This window comes from Amphiprion ocellaris, chromosome 15 (genome assembly GCF_022539595.1).
Source record: "Amphiprion ocellaris isolate individual 3 ecotype Okinawa chromosome 15, ASM2253959v1, whole genome shotgun sequence".
Classification (NCBI taxonomy): Eukaryota; Metazoa; Chordata; class Actinopteri; family Pomacentridae; genus Amphiprion; species Amphiprion ocellaris.
Genome location: NC_072780.1, coordinates 8,537,347 through 8,555,971, shown reverse-complemented (window position 1 = coordinate 8,555,971; position 18,625 = coordinate 8,537,347). Strand labels below are relative to the sequence as shown.

The window sequence follows — 18,625 nt, the reverse complement described above, 5'->3', positions numbered from 1 at the left end:
GGAAATGTAGGGCACAAAGCAGCCTGCTGCAGTCCAAAGAAAGCCATATAATGAACTAAAACTCTGAAAAAACTGAGCCACCCCACGACTATTAAAATATCATTTTAGCTACTTCAAACAGAAAAAATGTCTACTTGTTCTATTGATGCTAAATGTCAACTAAAGTGGGTGAAATCTTACATTTCTCGTCTCATTATGAAAGTCAGAAGGAAAATGAAGAAACTTGCCTCATATTGGTCTCCAGGACAGAGTCTAGCAAAGCCTGCCAAACCTGTTAGAGAAAAGAAACATATTTTTTTATTATTCATAAAGGCAAAGGGTAGGAAGGAAAACTCTAATGTGATGCAGGGAACCATGAGTCAAGCAACTTTATGTGACTTTCTCATTCAGGATGAATTATTACACAAGAGGCTGTGTAAAGAATCAGTTTCTCACGGTAGGAGAACAATTTTAACTGCCATATTTCTTGCTGGGACTGAAGACTTCTCTGTTACAAAATGTCGTGTGGACACATTTCAAAGAAGCTGCAGTGAATATAGAGTAATAAAACATTCATGTTGTAATCATTAGTGAAGAAATGGCTCTTATTTTAAAAGTAAATACCAGTATGTCATACATGTAAACTTAAAAGGAATGTCTGTATATAAAAATCAACATTTGTGTGGTAAAAATTCTGTCACATGGTCTACTCCAGCCATTGGCAATCTTATGAAACTGCTGATCATAACTTCAGGGCATCGAGGATCAAACAAACATCATCACCCACAGCTGATTTTCCCACTGATTTCTATTCTTCTGCTGCAGTTTTGATTTTAATTGTTCCTTTGCATCATGCAAACCAGACGCTGCCACCTTGATGTGTCAAATACAGACTGTTTGCATTTGTTTGCTGCTGGTACAATGACACAGTGGAACTTTTTTCTCGATTTTTTGAAAGAATATCTAACACATTTTGCTCCCATTTGTGGATCCTATGGATTTTCCCTTGGATGGAATCTGCAGCGGTTGGCATGTATGGTGTGTATATGTGTAAACTTCTTATAATGACTCTTATCTTACCTTTCATTTTGATATGAAACTCCCCGAGCAGGTTCTCCAGCTCGCTCTCAAATGCGCCCATGTTCTGGGGAATAGAGAGAGACAAGGCCGATTACACAAACAGCCCTCACAAGACGCAAGAACAACAATAGTAATCAAGAGACTTTGACAAAACCAGTCAACGCTAAGCTGCAGACGAGGCGTAAAGGCTGATCTAAGCCTTCAAGTCAGGCGACAACAGGTGTGTGTGTTGTTGGGATTTAAAGATCATACTGAAAGAACATGACTTTGCATATTAGTGTTTACAAAACAGTGTAGGCAGTAATCTGCTTCTTATATTTAGGTATATAGTCAGTGTTTTCAAGCATAGCCCTAGGTTTAATGTAAACTGTTCTATATTTATGTTATCTTTGAATGTGTAGGTGAAAATGTGTGATTTATCAAGTGTGCACTTTACTATTCTTTGGGCTTATTCTTACAGATTCTTTCGACATGATTTTCAGTACATAACTTGTCAGGCAGCTTTTAGAAAACCCATACAAACTATAAATCACAACATGCGGCTTGATTGCAAACAGCCTGCTATGACTTTTTAGTGATTCATCGCATGTTTTTAAAGAAATTAATAAAATAACAGCCCTAAACATCCCCATTGAAATGAATGGGAAGTCAACTAGACAACTGCCAAAAACAGCCATCTCTAGAGTCCCGTAGCTCTGGTTTATTTTACAGTAGGAACCTCATTCAAAGTTTAAACAGGTCACAAGGCCTTGAAGGTGATTCATTTAAATTTATGCTTTGATATCTCTTATGGTTTTTATGCAGTTTAGGTTTTATGAGTTTTTTGGAAATCCTGAATTTTGCTTCTGCTCGAGTAAATTTTGACCAAATACATTTTATGAAAAAAGTGCAGTTAACCCTGTCTCAGTCTTATAATTTCTCCTCTACATGAACAATTTATACATGAAAATGTAGGCATTTTGTCCTCTCTCACTCAATGCCAGTCTCATTACCACAGGATTTATAGTTGTTTCATAAATCACCTCATATCTGCCGACCACAATTCTAATTCACTCAGATTATATCGGACCTGATTATATCGAAAATCTGAAACGCAGAGTCTCTCTAACCTGACACCAAATCTCTATAATACACAGTACAAACATGAAAATACATCAGCTTGTTCAAAACAAGACTGTGCTTCACATGGTGAAAGATTATTTTCAATATGACTTGTAGTTGAGGTGTGACCAAGCAACCAGGGACTCACAGATGTTAACAGGTACTGATCATTACTACTGCAAATTTTTTTTTCAGATTTTCATATTTTTAGTCAGCTAGCATTACTTTACATGACTTTCATGAGGTCTACAGTCATGCTAGCATCTCTGTGAGTACCTCAGTGTATTCCTTGTACCGGCGGTTGACCTCGGCGATGCTCTCTTTGGTGCCTTTAGTGGACGGCGAGGAGGAGAAGGCCTGCTTCATCCGACTGGCACCTTCCCTCAGACGACTCTGGATGCAGAAGGCCTCGTACAGCTCGTCCACCTGAGTGAACACACACAGAGTCCCTCCATCTTTAATCAGCGCTCCACAAGGACGAGCCGGCATTCATTAATCAACACACACACACACACACATGACAGAGAGAGAGAGAAACTTCTGCAGTAATGACATGAAGCCAGTCTTTGAAGTTTGGACCTCTTTATATGTTCACATCAAAACATCCCTGGGCAGGAAGCAAATTCCCCAAAACTTCCAAGTGCCATCTGAATTATTCCGGATGTGCTCACATCTCACTGGGATTCATTCAAGGACACCCAACGCAGCTGTAGGCTGGTGCAGGATTTCACTGCTAAGATGATGCTGTTACTTCAGTTTTTATTGCTTTTAACAAGAACAAAAACTATTTGATGACAAGATGGTATAAATACAAGCTCCAACATGAGTGAGAAGAAAACTTCCCCATGTTCAGATGAACAAAAAAGAAAGAGACTGTGAAAACAATGAAATGAATAACGCAGTAATGACAAGGCTGAAATTACAGACAGAAAGTTAGTCATCAAGAGTGACAAGGCGGTGAAACAGATCCACTGGGTCCTGGAGTGAACTGACAGATACAGCTGCTATGCATGAGTGTAACTGTAGCCTCCAGTGGCAGCAGCCTGCATCGTCCCAGTCTGCGACCCCAGTGGGACACTCCCACAGCGAGGCAACAACAGACGGGGCTTTACAGCTCATTTGGAGATGACTTCACTTTGCAGCACAAGCATGATCCAACCCAAACCCGCAGGGGGGAGGAACCGACTCCATCGACATCCTGCTGTCTCACTGTCAGCTAAAATGTCAGACTTTCAATTGAAATAGAGTCAAAGTGAGATGATCTAGCAGTTTAACTGAACCCAGCAGAGAGAAATTTCTTTTTCTGTCAAGCCAAAGGTGCTAGAAGTTGTGTATGTGATTAAAATGAAGATTATTATAATCTATGAAGATGTAACATGACTGCTACTGAGCATCAAAGGTGCTGTTAGGTGGATTTTGATACAGTTGGACAGAGTGTCAAGCCTGCAGTCTTTAGCCTCATATTTGGTAGCACATGAGTGGTATCAGTCTAACTCCTGGTAAGAGAGTGAAAAAATGGCAAATCTATTTCTTCTGTCCTGTTTTAACTTTTGAAAATGATGTTTAATGGCTTTACTGTATTTGTGAAGTGCATCGTTTGTTTTCTATTGTTATTTTTTGGTTGTATTATCTCATTAGTTTTTCATACTTGTTTCATTCTGTATTTACTGTAAAAACACTTTAGAAAACTGCTATATAAAGTAACAACTCCATGAAATATTTCGTTTCAACAGTACCAACATTCAAAGCATCAGTAGCTGTCACTTCCTTTTATTAGTTGGATTCTTTAAAAGTCTAACTCATCAAAAAAGGCCCAAAAAAGCCACAATTCTTCATGAAACAAAGCTGAGTTGAAAGGATCATCTCACAAATCAAAGTAAATGTCATCAACTCTTCTTAACACACAGAAGCAGTAAATACTGCTGAGTCACTCCCAGTAATTTCTCCCTGATAACACAATCTCCCAGCAGCAGTCTCTGTTTTCAGCGTCCTGCCCATCTAATGTTTCCGCTTCCTAAATTCGCATATGATCGAAGTGGCAGTTGGGCAAAACAAAACACCTCTGGTGAGCCTCATCAAAGGGAAATATTGCCGTCTGCCTGACGAGAACGCTGAAATATTGATGCCTCGCGCGCTTTATGGCTCTCATTAGGGAGAAGCAGGAGAAAATGGGCCATTCTGGCTCCTGTCGTCCTAACAGCTTCTCAGAGTCTTTGTTTGTCTATCTTAGTGAACGCTGCTTGGATCTTGGACTTTGTGAATGCGTGTGGACATGTTGATGTGTATGGGAGAAGATATTTTGTGGGCAAATGAGGGTTTATGGTAAAAATGTGAAGGTAGTTTGCAGGGCTGTTCTGTTCTGGAGGATGATAATGCAGTCTGATGATACTATGATAACTTATCTTGACACACACATACAATCCGACCGATTCCACCTCCAACCAGCCAGCCGTCAGCGCCCCCCCATCCCCGGCTGGGACCCAGCCCGTCAGCCTGTCTGTCTGTCTGTCTGTCTGTCTGTGGTATGTGGTGTATGTGGTGCGGCTGCAGCAGCTGAGCTGAGCCAGCTATAAAACAACATCCAACCTCAACTGTTATTCTCAGCTCACTGCTTCCTATGGAGGCAGTTCAGAGCCAACGGCTGACAGCATTTTCATTTACAAAAACAAAGAAAACTCGACACATTTTTGGCTCTGTAACACGCTGAGCTGATGTCAATTGAAACACACTTTCACCCTGATGAACTTTTGCACTTATTAAGTCGAGAAATACTACGTTATTGTACACAAGCAGACAAGGAGTTATTCATTTGCAGAAAATTGCATGGCTCCGTAACAAAACCGGGCTTTCACAAATTGGGAGTTGATGAATAGCCATCATTCATTTCAGGCAATCGCTAATCATATCATTATCGGCTAATGAAGCTAAATTTTGTCCCCAATTACAATAGCCCCTCGCTGCCTTCAAGGAAATGTCCTTTTGAAGGTCAGCCAAGCTCCACTCCAGAGGGTGGCCATCAGCATATTGCGGCGCCTCGGGCACATTTCACCCCAGAAAAAGAAGAAACATGAAAGGCAAAAACACAAACAAAGAAAAGACAGAAACCTCAACGCAGGCAGATGGATGGAAATCGCACGTCTGAGTGGCGCACACTTTTGAATGTTGTTGGACAGTGAGGCAGAAGAAGAAAGAAGTAGCATCAATACTCTGCTGGAAACTGACACACACAGACCGGCATGTGGTCCACATCTTCTATACACCTATGGAGTTTTTCCTGACTGTGCATTTAATCTTTTCTGCTCTTTGTTGTCCTGGATTTAGGATTGATGTAGAACTTTCTCCGATTGATCAAATACACCACAGAGCAACATCAACAAACAAACAAAAATGACAACAGTGACAAAAAAAAAAATCACAGGTTTGAGCTTCTAAAATGTTAATATTTGCTGATGCTTTTAATCTTCCATCACAATAAGATAACGATTTCGGGTGTTTTGGACTCTTATTTTGGTAAATCAGCATCTTGGGACATGTTCTTACTATGTTTTGAGAATAAAAATTATTGTTTTTTGCAACAACACAAGTATAAAATCTACACCTTTGTACTAAATAGCCTTCCAATCATAAAATTGATGATTTTTACATGACTATACAGCACACTAAACAATAACAATGTGCTGAATTAAAAGGCTATTTCCACACAAAAATCGTATCTGTTTTATGCATCCTATAAAAACCACCTGAACCTTCTTAATTAACTCTTCCCAGATGTTGACAGATATTACATGTAAATGTATTCTAAATGGAGCCTCTTTTGGGCTGTGTTAATTACAGCTCAGTGGGATGGCTCAGACACCAAGTGGGGGATTATGGGAAAACCTTCATTGAGGAATCAATTAGGTCCAGGGTGGGGAGAATATTGAGTTCACATATATTAAGAATGAAATATCCATTTTAGCTGTCTTTTTTTGGGCAATATAATCCTTTTAAAATATTAACAAGTGATGTTTATTTGGTTGCATCTGACTTCCAACTGTGCTGTTTTGAATGTGACCAGAGAATGTTTAGGATATGGCAGGAATCCTCTTAAGATATGGCCATTATCCAGGATTGTAGGACACCAGACACACACACACACACACACATACACATTTTCTGCCGGGGGGCGAGTGATTATAAGCAGATTAAAACAGGCGGGCCACACCAAACAGCATCAAACACACAAGCCATTCTCTGGGGAACTGTGGGCGTGTGTTGGTGGCAAGATTAGCATTCAAGGGGGAACGCAGAAAATGCCCTATATTATAAGTAATCGCATGCAAAGCATTCACACTCGTTTTGGACTGAATTTGGCAAGTGGTTAACATGCGCACGCTCTCTCTCAGGGGAAGAGGAGGCGCCTGGCAGCCGCTCTTCTCACCTTCAATCTTCTGTCCCTCATGTCCTTAACGATGCCCTGCTGATGCTAGCGGTCAACACACACATGCGCCACAGAGCCTGTCCCATGCAGGAAGTCAGAAGGGCTGCATTGTGCCACCTGCTTCCTCCATGTGCGCCAATTACTGCTCAGACATCTGCAGGCGGCGCAGGAACAAACTAACAACTTGGTGATGGATGATTGTTAAGTCGTAGCTCACGGCAGCTGTCCCGCACAAAGAGACACGCCTGAGCCTGAGCACAGACGCTGACAAACACGCTTACTGTAGCTCACAGCTGCCGAAAGTCTGACGATTGTTTATAGGTTGTCCATTTCTGAGATGAGATCGAATGCGTGCTGCAAACTAGTTCCTGGTTTATACTGTATTTACACATCCAATGATCGATCATGTGTGTGGGACACTGAAATTTTAAATAATTGAGTGCTCATTTAACATCCAGGCTATAAAGGTGCTGTTCACATAGTGAATCATTGCTCCATTTTTCTGTATATTGCTGTATTGATGCAGCATTTTTTTGTCTCTGAAGTGCTTGGAAAAAACATAAAGGGTAATCCTAAGTACAACGGGAGAAAGTAAATGGACTTTTGATTCTTGGAAAGTTCAGTTTACTTCAACTACACTTGACATGGATGATTGAGAATCTACACAGACATGAAAGGTGATGAACTTCCTCTTCTTGACTGCAGGTTTATCAGCACCAGTTGTTAGCTCAAAAACATGTACTTCCTATTTTGCCCTGCCCTACTCCTGGCAGACTTGCCTGGAGCACAGCCTGATAATTTTAATGTCAGCCTATCATGACTGATGTTGATACACATTGAATGAGACATTTCACATTTTAAAAAAATCCACTTGTCAGTGCTAGCTAGAGGTCAGGATACGTAACGCTGTTTCTAAATGTTCAAACCTCATGTGGCATTCCTGCTGTGACATTTAAACAGTGCAGCTTTACAAAACATATTATCCATGACTATAACTGTCTTTTCCTACAGATAGATATACAGAACATTTGTAGAAGAAGTTATTGAAACATTTTATGAAAGTCCCACAAAGTCCGGGACAACTTTATGCCAACTAATTTCAGGTTGCATCCAACATTTCACAGCAAATTTCCAAATATTCGGTTGTTGTGGTGGTATCTGAATATTCATTTTGAGATCCGAATACTCAAAGGCTGGCTACATTGTGAACAAATCCAGGAGTTCACACTTGTCCGAAAATGTAGATATGCTCATCTTTCTGGCACAAAACATGAAAAGAGTGTAGGTAGCTACTGAAATATCCATTCTTGTGAATATATATGCTGCTGTTTCATTGCACTACTTGACTTGTTTACATTTGTTTTATAGAAATGTCTGTTCATGTAAATATATGCCTCTGTTTTGCATTACCTGTCTTATTTATATATAATATTACTACTCTGTGATGTGCCATGCTGTTCCATCAGGAAAAAACACATCTAAGATTAAAGTTGTAACATTTCATCAAAATCCCTCTAATCTGAAGTTCTCATTTAAAAATAAATCGATTGGTTGAAACAGACTCTGTACAAAAGTAAAAATTCTGCGCTCATCCATGAGGCCATTACTCAGTCACATGACAAAAATTCAGGGACTATTCGACTGAACTGCAGGCTGTGCTTTCATGGAGCACACAGGAGACAAGTATGTAAACAAATTAAATATGTAAATCATAAACTGTCTGTAGTATTTTGTCTGTGTTCCAGTGTCAGTATCACCTGCGGGCATTTGGAAACACTTTGTATATGTTAATTCCAGTTTTTATATTTTTGTTAAATCTTTCGTTTTTTTCATTTTTTATGATTTATGCCATTGTAACTGTATCATCCTGCACAGATGGCATTTGTGAGTTCACTCTTCTTCTAGTCATGGTAGTGCTGTTTCCACAGAAGCGCAGGACTTTATAGCAGTGAAAAATGAGCCAACAGCGAATAAAATGTGACAGGAGCACAGAAACTTGCTTGTGGTTCAGAGAGTTGCCAGAAACTCCAGGAGAACAACTAGAATCTGATAGATTCAAAGAGGAACAAAACATTTGCGAAGTCTATTTCTGAAAGCGTAAGCGTGAGACTTTTTGTCTCAAACCAATAACCAACACAAAGTCTGACAGTCAGTGAGAATGAAAGGTTTAGGAAAGGAGCAGGTGTATATACTTAGAATGAAGAGACACAGCGAGGGCTCGATTTAACTTTTCTGTTACGCCTCAACTTTTGAGGCTTTTTACCTGTCTGGCAAGATACATCACAAGCTCCTTCGCTATTTCAAATATTTACTAGTGCATTTAAATCTATTTTTGTACTGAGCATGAAAGAACAGAAGGGATTCAAAATAATGTTGGATGCTAAATAGAAAAGTGTTGAGAGAGTGTTTGTTGAACAGCATCCTGTGACAACCTCACAAGACAGAACAGGCATCAACTTGTTCCTTCTTGGTCGTCAAAGTGGAGCAAGCTGCAGACATTTTTCCTGAGTTTCTAAGAGAACATTACCTATTTTCAATTGACTCTTGTCAGACCTTTTCTTCTTGCATCTCCTCCTCTCATTTTTCCCATCTTTAAGGACCCTGACAATTGCTCCTCGCTGTAGCCGCTAACTGCCCTGACCCAGATTCTCTGCACTCTTCAACCCGACACAAGCGTCAGACAGTCTCGTCCTCTTTTGCAGTGTTGTTTACACGTGTTTGTTTCTGGACAAAAGGTTTCAAGGTGAGTTTTTATTGTCTGTCAGGACGTATGCAAACGTAAAGGGTTAATGTCACCCAATGGATGGCTGCCTTGAGCTCCTCCGGACTTCAAAGGCTCCGTTGTCAGGTAACCATGGTTACCCTTGGAGGGGCGCTGTTGTTTGGGAGTGTGTTCTGATTTCCTGCTGTCACGTCTGATTTGACGCACAGCAAGGGAGACCATTACAGGTCTACAAAAGGGGATGTAGAAGAAAAGTCACTGAGCCTCGCAACCTTGTAGGGGATTAATGTCCCCAACGGGCAACCTGTGAGGACACTACAAAAGAAGACAGAGGACAAAAAATGTAATCCCTACCTGGCATCCTTTGTCAGGAAGTTTTTGCCTCAACCAATGAAACAGCTGGAAACTTTTCTAATATACCAACACATGAACCGGCGGGGAGCAGGAATGCTAAGCTAACCTGGTGGCAGAAATCCAGTGAGACGTGGACGAACACCACAGCTTTACTCTACAAGAAACTGGCAGGAAATGGAAACTGGAAATGGCAACTGTTTCCTCCTGTCTCCAGTCTTTATTCAAGCAAAGCTAACTTACAGCTGGCTTCAGCTACATATTCACCAATAGGTACAAATATGTTCCAGGATAGTGGTTCCTGAATGACTGTGCGGATGAGGCGAGATGTGGAGAGGCTTAACGTGAAACAAGGTATTGAGAGCTGACATCTTCAACAGCTCTTAACGGAAGCCTTTCAAGGTGCCACAGACATGCAGGAAAAAGAGACTGAAGACTCAGTGCTTGACGTTCAAACTATTCATCTGGCACAGAGACTGACAGAAGAATAACAATCCTTGAAAAGTAATCAGAACACACATCAGCGCTTACCTTGCTAATGTGAAACTCCAGGCGTCTCATGTACCTCTCGATGGTTTTGATTTGCTGCAGGAAGACGGACACAGCACAGGGATTTACTGGTGCTCATGAGAATACAGCCACATATGGTTTAATGATGACAAAATAATGATCTGTATGTCACAGATTCACTAAATGTCTAGAATTGACTTCAAAGAGGTTCTATGAAAACATCCTTCTTATTAGAGCCTGACTGATATTATCGACCACTATCGGCCTATTAGAGAAAAATCGCATCAAATGTGAACCGATATGAAAGCTTAATTATAGAGAACATGATGCCTGGGGTAATTTAGAAACAATGTCACCACATTTTGTCCAGTAGAGTGGCGCCATTGTTTACTATCCTCTCAATAGTCTCCACATTATTTTAATACATTAATACAAAATGACACCAGGACTTACTCCTTTTTCAGATAACTCTAATATATGTACAATAGAGCTGTGATGAATTGTTTCTTTCCTCATCTACAGTAAACTGAAAATAGTCTTGGGCTTTGGGAAATACTGATCAACAGTTTATCAGAATCAGCTTTAATGGCCAAGTATGTACACAACACACAAGGAATTTGGTTTCGGCTGTTGGTGTCACTCTAGGAATATGGAAGAGAATAATAAAAAATAAAGAAACCATAGAAAGACAGGGAAGAAAAAAATAGTAGTAATAAAATTAAATATAACACAATATATATAGAAATTTACAGCTAAAAAGGAATATATAAACACAGTAGTGCAAAAATGAAAATTGCTATAAACACAGTAGTGCAAACAACTACTTTTTTGTTAAATTGACGAAATAATTGTCAGATTGTCCAAAAGTGAAAATAGTTGGTTAGTTGTGGTCTTAATATATAAAGTGCATTGGCCAATAAATCCTTATCAGATGTTTGTACTCCCTAAAATTGGCATCTGCTCCAAAAAAATCCAGTATCAGTCTACTTCTTAACACAACACAATTTAATATATATCTACATATTAGATAGCATACGGTACGTCTTTCTCAGATAGTCCCTCTTAAGCTGGCTGTTCTCTTGTCCCACCAATTATTTTTTCTCACTTTCATCTTTTATTCCTCTTACTGCTCCACTTTATCCTCCCTCCCTCTTTTCCTCTGCCTTTAACCATTTTCTCTTCCCCCTCCTTCAACTCTTTCCGACATCAAAGATTCACTTGACACACACCAAACTTGGTGTGCTTGTTACAGAAGACTCTCCCCTCCATCATTCTTACCTTGTCAAGATCATACAGCACTCCCTGGAGAGAAAACACACACACACAATCACACAATTACTAAAGGCACAGATGAGGCTGCTTATGTAATGAAAAGCAGATTAAAGTTGTCTGGCATCACAAAAAAGAACAGATTACCAAATTACATTATGTGTACATGACTATGTGAATTGGAACAAACAAAGTATTTTCCATGTCTGAATTAATGAGGGAAAATTAAATATTTTTTATAATAGTTCATCATTTGGCTTTGCTGAAAACTTGCTGCATCCTTCCAAAGATATTTTCTAGACACAAAGTAGGTCTGCACACAGTATCGATTTTAATATTTCAACATCAGTTAGTAATTGTTTGCACCTGTAATGTTCTCTTTGAGACACATCCAAGCAAAATAAAGGAGAACATTTAATATCTCTGGGGCAGAAGTTTTGTCACATTCTTGTCGTATCCAATTACTGTTTAACTTTATGACATTTAACCCGTTGAACCCACAGGAGAGTTTAAAAGACGTGTTATCTTTAGACAGAATTGCTAGAATGACGCCTTTTTGTCCAAGCCAAAACCTGTTAGGAACAAAAAAATAAATTAAAAAAATCTTATTTTTAGCTTTCTGACAGTCATCGAACCGAACATCTGTGATGTGCAGTTCCATCAGAAAAAGGATCCAAATCTTAGCTTTACAATGATATTTAATCAAAATCCCTTTTTTTTCCCTACCAAAACCTGTTCGCTATAATCAGATTCTGTGGGAAACAAAAAATTCAGCAATCTTCAATGTAACCTTGGAGCTGTGAACGACTCAGCTGTGGACTTTTCAGCTGAACTGGGCTGAGCTGCAGGCAGTGTTCACACAGAGCAGATAGGAGACAAGCATAGTATGGTCAGTATATATCTGTGTAGGGTCACCTTTATACCGTGAAATGCTTGGGGTTCCGAGGGTTAAACAGCATTTAGCAATGCGATCTTGCATCTGTCTTAAGTTGTCCAAACTGATGTAAAAACTGAAGTTTGAAAGATGAGAACCCCTAAAAGGAACAGATATGAACTCAGCACTGACTGCAGCTTTAACGTAAGTTGATGATAAGTAATTTCTCACCAGGCGAGAGTTTCTCTTCATGTCTTTCATCAGAGACATGAGTTTGTCCAGCTCCGTTTGATGAACTTCCAGATACTCACTACAGTGCAGAAAAGAAAAAAAGTTAAGCTTTTATACAAAATGCTCTATTGGATTTTAAAGATCGCTGTGTTGAGACATCGCTGCAGAAACAGTAAAATCGTTCAGCAATGTAAACTCACCACAAAAATTAACGACTGCAATATAAACACTTGTACTTAAACTTTCATGGAGTTATGTAAATATGTTCTAGGGGAGAAGTCAACAGATTCAAAGCATAATGTTATTAACCCCAGCTAACATGGTGGTCTGTGTGCTGGGACCAGGCAGTATCTGTTATAAAAACAGACAGACATTCAGTGAAGAGGTTGCCTGTGACCACTACAGCTGAAATGGATGTTGGTTCATTGTGTTTCCTTTCTGTTGCATCGTGCATTTTTTGAACTGGTTCTATAACACCAGTGTGACTAATCCTTATAAAGCTATTCACACTTTAATTTTAAAAAGTGAAGGGAAAAATGCCAAAGAGAAGGAGACACACAGCATTTAAAAAAATCTCCTAAGTGTCTTGTATACATAAAGGACAAGATTGTTCATTTTGACTTTAACAACTTCCTGAGTGAATGTGAGTGTGTGTACAGATCATAAAGTGCACTTCAGCGCATGAGTTACTCACTCCAGGCCTTGTTTGAGAGCCGTGTAAACCTCCTCCAGTCTTTTGGGCTGCGGCTCTCTGGAGCTGCTGCCTCCCTTGTGGCCTGACAGGTGGGGCTTCTTGGGCTTGGACTGAGGCTTCTTCTGCACCGCAGTGTTCCCCATGAAAGAGTTACACCTGCAGACACACACACACACACACACACACACAAAACACACACATATGTTAGCAAGTGCAATGCAGGATAATTTACTATCTGCTGTACAGTGTTTCAAAGAAACAAAAAACATTATGCCTCACAGCGTTTTAAAAAACCGTTGACCCAAACATGCAGCTTGGAGCAAAAGATGAAGACAGTTCAGTTACTTGCACAACGTTGCATCTCAGTATTTCAGCCACTCCACTGGCTGCCTATATGAGCATCTTGCTAGATGAGATTTCTGCATTATTTTACAGCATCCTGAACACGCCCTTTGGTCAGTCTCAGCATGAGTTCATCTCATCTGTCAGATGGAGCAGCCTAATAGTGTTTGTTCGCACCACAACGACTCAGTCACACAGGACTGACACTTCTAACCTACATATCATTCAGACATCGTCCAAACAACTTGTACAATAAGCGCCGCATGCAATCAATAACCCACATGCAGCCAATCACACAAACTCTCAGTAAAACCTGAGAGGTGAACCTCTTCATCAATCACAGGCTTGTGCTAAATACCACAAATGCACAAGTATCTGCAAACATGTGCTTCCCCCACTTTCTGTGTTTGACTTGCTGTTTGTCTTCAGCTGGAAAAAACTTACAAACACACAGACCGAGACAATCACACTCCCAGCAGTCAATGACATTCTAGTGCTCTTCAGTCTGTTCCCTCTGCAGTCCTCCAGCAATTGACCTACAACTGTTTGATTGACTCAGAAGAGGTGAAGCCAACAAATCTCTTACACTCCTTCAGTGACACAAGCTCCTGGAAATGGAGTCATATGTGCAGAGCTGCAATTCAGTTTTTTGTATGATCAATTAATTTTCTGATTAGTTTTTGAGCTACAAAACATCACACATTTGTTTTCTACAAATATGTATGTGCCAACACATAAAGTAGGACACCTTCACTAACCCACAAACTGATCACTTCTCAATATACTGTTATTTTAGTCTATAGTCAAAATTCTTCAGTACATTTCCTAACAGCACAAGTCCTTAAATAACATCTTTATGAAACAGAGCAAGGCAGCAAATCTTATATAAGAATCTAAAAAAAAAAGCTTTTTTTTTGGTATTTTCTTCTTTATAAATTATGAAACAATCCATAAATTATCAAATAATTTCCCTGTCACTCAACAAATATTGTTTCTGAGCCTCATGTCTATGGTTGAATAGAGAAAACTACAAATTTTCTAATCAGTACAGCCACCTCACAAGGCTTTCTCTCCTCATATTAATCCGTTTTAGGTCACACTCATCTGAGCCGCTCATGCACATTTCAGCTTTTAAAACCATTACAGATTTAGCTGACAAATGACATTTCCCTCGTCTTAATGAAATGATCCCAGAGTCATTTCAGGGACATCGCGACAACCAATTCCAGCGCTCGACAAGCTGGAACGTGCCGCTTCTTGCTGCATGCCAGCAGCAGCACAAGTTCAGCTAAGCTGCCACAAATATAGGGCAACACTGAAAGAGAGCGCCGAGTAGCCTTGGGGTCACGCAAGCTGTGGTGCTGTAAAGGGCCTCTCTGCAGAAATACGCATATGCATCCATACTGACTAATAATTGTGAATTTGAACCCTTGCACAGTCTGCAGGGTTTAGGGAAGCGTAAGAGCACATGAAACACACACATGGACACACACATGGAGCGTCGTTGCTCAACAGCGCTAACAGACACAGCATACTCAGACAATGACACACTCCAGTGGCTTCAGAAGCCGAATCTCTGCAGCTTTCCACCTCGCTCATTATCACAATGGTAACTTGTCTGTCGCTGTCACTCGCCCACACAACCCGAGTCATTCCAGCCAATTATCCCCTTCACTGTCTGAATGCTGAGAGAAGAGGGGAAGAGCGTCTTCAAACAGTCGCTGAGGACGACCAGAAGGCCAGAAGATTGTAAGAGATATATCTGGGGTGAAATGTAAACACATTTTGTCTTGTGGTGATGGAGCGAGAACCCTCACAGATGAGTCAGTGAGGGAGAAACACAGATAAGACACTCATCTCTCAAGAACTTTATCGATCTCCAACTTCTCGCCACAAACTTCTGGCTATGAATGAACACAATCAGGAGCTGGCTGTGAGTGTATGCGGCAGCAGAGTGATGATCATCCTTTCAGGATTCTTTACTGGTTCTTAAAACCTGCTGCGGCTTGTTGATCATCGTGAACTCCAGATTATTGAGTCAGTACATTCCATCTGTGTGAGTGAAATTTGAATATAAGCCTGGTTACAGTAACGGATGAGATTTCCTAACGGGTCATTTCTGTTAAGTCAGTGCACAGCTGAAAATGCAAAGTCACAAGCATAGAAAGGCTTTGCAGGATTTATTTCAGGCTGATGGTTGTGTGTAGGGAAAAGCTGTACTTATATGTAGAGCACATTACCAACATAGAAAGACTTCCGTTTCAAAATTGGCTTAGAGCTCTGAAGTGACTCTTTAAAGTGTGTTTTTCTTCCATTCACCTCTTTAATACAAAGTCAAGGTCAAATCTCCAAATATTGTGAATGGCAGTGAAATTGTTCTGCTTATTTCTGCTTGACAACTGAATAATACAAAACTATTTTTAGCAGCAAGAAGTTACAAATTATGTTCTACACATACAAGTTAACAGTGGAGAGATTGAAATGCAGAATTAACTGCTATTTTTTCCATCTTAATGACAACAAACAACAACTCATTTTACTATATCCCCACTGATGTTGAGTGTCAGTTATTTTCTAAAAGAGTTGTGATCACCATATGTGATAAATGTGACACATAACAGCAACAACTCTGTAATGGAGACACAAAATTCGGTATGTTGTGTCTGTTCTGCAATTACTTGTTACTTATCCGGAAAGAGAAACACTAATTTATCTGTATCATGCAATTATTAGCTGTTATCAGCACAGCATGTTTATCAAGCTATTAGGGCTGTAACATATTAGAAAAAACTGGCAATATTTTCCATTTCTGTGAATTGTATTGAAAAAAATACAGAAATTTCTACCAGATGGCTCTAATAACGCTATTTGGAGAGAATTAATCATTTTTAAATTATTGGGATGATTTTGTAGGGAAGTGCATCTGCTTAAAAAATATTAAACAAAATCCTTTAAAAAGCTAAATGAAGCAGTTTGGAACCTTTGTCATAAGATGTAACGCTGGCAAAGAGATCGAAAATAGTTGTTTTTCTTTGGATGGTATACAGATCTGGCTTTCCACTGATTCAAATGGTGGAACAAATCAATCGTGTCGCCTCGTCTGCTGGCAACATTTTCAAAACACCCGTCTTTGGACGTCATCTACCTGAAATATTTCCATATGCCGACTTTCTTTTACAGCCAAATCTTCCTTTTCAGTCTTTCTCTCTTGTTCCTCACTCATTTTGCTGTGGACATCAACAAACTCAAAAATCACAACCCGAACACTTAAATCATTCTAAATTCTTGTGCTCCCCTATAATCGACGTGTGCTCTTTACAGTCTATTGTCAGCTATTAAAAGTTTACATATTACTAAAGCCACAACGCTCAATAACATGTAGTTCTGACTTCCAAATCAATGTCTGAAGATAAAGTATAAATGTCGCTGTGTACAAATCAATCAGAGGAAGTGTTTTAGAATACATGCTTTAATTCACCCCTTGACTCCAATTGTAATTTCAGAAATAAGTAACTTCAGCTCATCTCTGATTAACACTTTTGCAGACATCTTCTCATAATCCAGCACCAATCATAGGGTGTTCAAGGCAAAGTGCCAGGAAATATGTCTGTGTAGATTCTCAGTCATCCAGGTCATGGTGATCCTAGGAGCTTCAGTAAAAAGCAACTGGATTTGTCTTTGAGGTTCTAAAAGACGTTTCAAATCTCATCCAAGAAGCGTCTACAGTTCAGAAGTGAAGAAGCTTCTTGGATGGGAGTTGAAACTTCTTCAGAAACCCGAGAGATGAGTTTTTATTGAAGCTCCTGTAGGGTTTTGAAGACCTTTGCTTACCGTGAGCGTCGTTCTTGTAGCGTGCTGAAGCCTGCGAAGGACTGACTCCGGATTATGCCATTGGGCCCGCCGGGGGAGTGGGTGCCGGCCGCCATGATCTCGGGGACGCGGGACGACACTCCTGGAGAAACAGACGAGACAAATCCATTCAATACGCTGGCAGAATTTGGACAACAAGTGAGTGACTCAGGATCGCTGTCTGTCATACATAACAAGCTCAACAAAAGCATCTTGTGAACCCAATTAGCACCAGAACATGTCAACAGGGAGGTTAAGCGGAGTGCAGTGAGCACTGAGCAACGCAGCACAATGTAGACACTGTTAGTGATGTGCGAAGTGGACGAGCAGCATTCAGAGCCTGTGCTAGCGTGTCACGACTCCTCAGGTTTATTTGTCACCAGTCAGCTGCAAACATACTGTTACCCCTCAGGCAGGTGGCACAACACATAACTGCTGTCACTTTGCATTAAAGGTGTTCTCTACTTTTGAAATATTTACTACCTGAACTAAGTGAGGGACTTTTTCTAAATATGCGATACTTCGGACTGATACTTGTTGAAAAATTACAGATGAACCACAAGCGGAAGTCACTACATACTTCATCACACATTTACAGTAGGGTCAATATATAATTGAGGGACTTGTGAAGTCCATGGGGTATATCTTGCATACATTTTCATTAAAAGTAAAAAAAAAGTTCATTATGATCATGTCTTTACAAATTCCATAATTATTTATTATGTAAACAATCACTTCTTAATAAAAAATGACTGGATATCACTAAAATGTCAACTAAATAACTGTTTGAATTTAATAACAACGACCTTCTAATTATCCAAACAATAATAAAATGAGCTTATTAAAAATTGTTTTGATTGTGTTCTTTTTACTGAGATAATCATGACAGATATTTCTTTTTTGGCAATATATCAAATTTTATACGGAAAATAACAAATTGTCACCTTCAACTAAATTATCCATTACAAAAACACCTCTCAAGGAAGTGTGTTAATTCCAGATCACATGACCTGCTCCACATGATGTCATTTCCTCCTGAACCAAAGACTGGCAAGATTCCAAGGCTTTCTGAGTTATTTAATATAAAGTAGTGTGTGAGTCAAGTGTGGATTTATGGCTTGTCAACAGGTTCACTACAATATCTTTAGAAATAACTTCCAATTTCAATTTTACTCAGCTATATATAGAATATTTAGAAGAATC

The 18,625-nt window shown here is 39.7% G+C and overlaps 1 protein-coding gene across 6 annotated transcripts in view; it reads right to left on the bottom strand.

The window, feature by feature from the left end:
* Positions 1-18,625, bottom strand: part of ripor2 (RHO family interacting cell polarization regulator 2) — a 95,923-nt gene that overhangs the window by 13,137 nt on the left and 64,161 nt on the right. For 5 of the 6 annotated variants that reach the window (XM_055018033.1, XM_055018034.1, XM_055018032.1 and 2 more), the window contains 8 exons: positions 17,405-17,525; positions 13,232-13,387; positions 12,538-12,616; positions 11,442-11,465; positions 10,185-10,238; positions 2,437-2,586; positions 1,060-1,123; positions 228-271 (listed from right to left, as the gene is read on the bottom strand). In XM_055018033.1, coding sequence (XP_054874008.1) covers positions 228-271; positions 1,060-1,123; positions 2,437-2,586; positions 10,185-10,238; positions 11,442-11,465; positions 12,538-12,616; positions 13,232-13,387; positions 17,405-17,525 — 692 coding nt within the window. Of the gene's footprint in view, positions 1-227; positions 272-1,059; positions 1,124-2,436; positions 2,587-10,184; positions 10,239-11,441; positions 11,466-12,537; positions 12,617-13,231; positions 13,388-17,404; positions 17,526-17,612; positions 17,721-18,625 lie in introns of those variants that run through there. The other variant, XM_055018037.1, reaches the window with a different exon arrangement.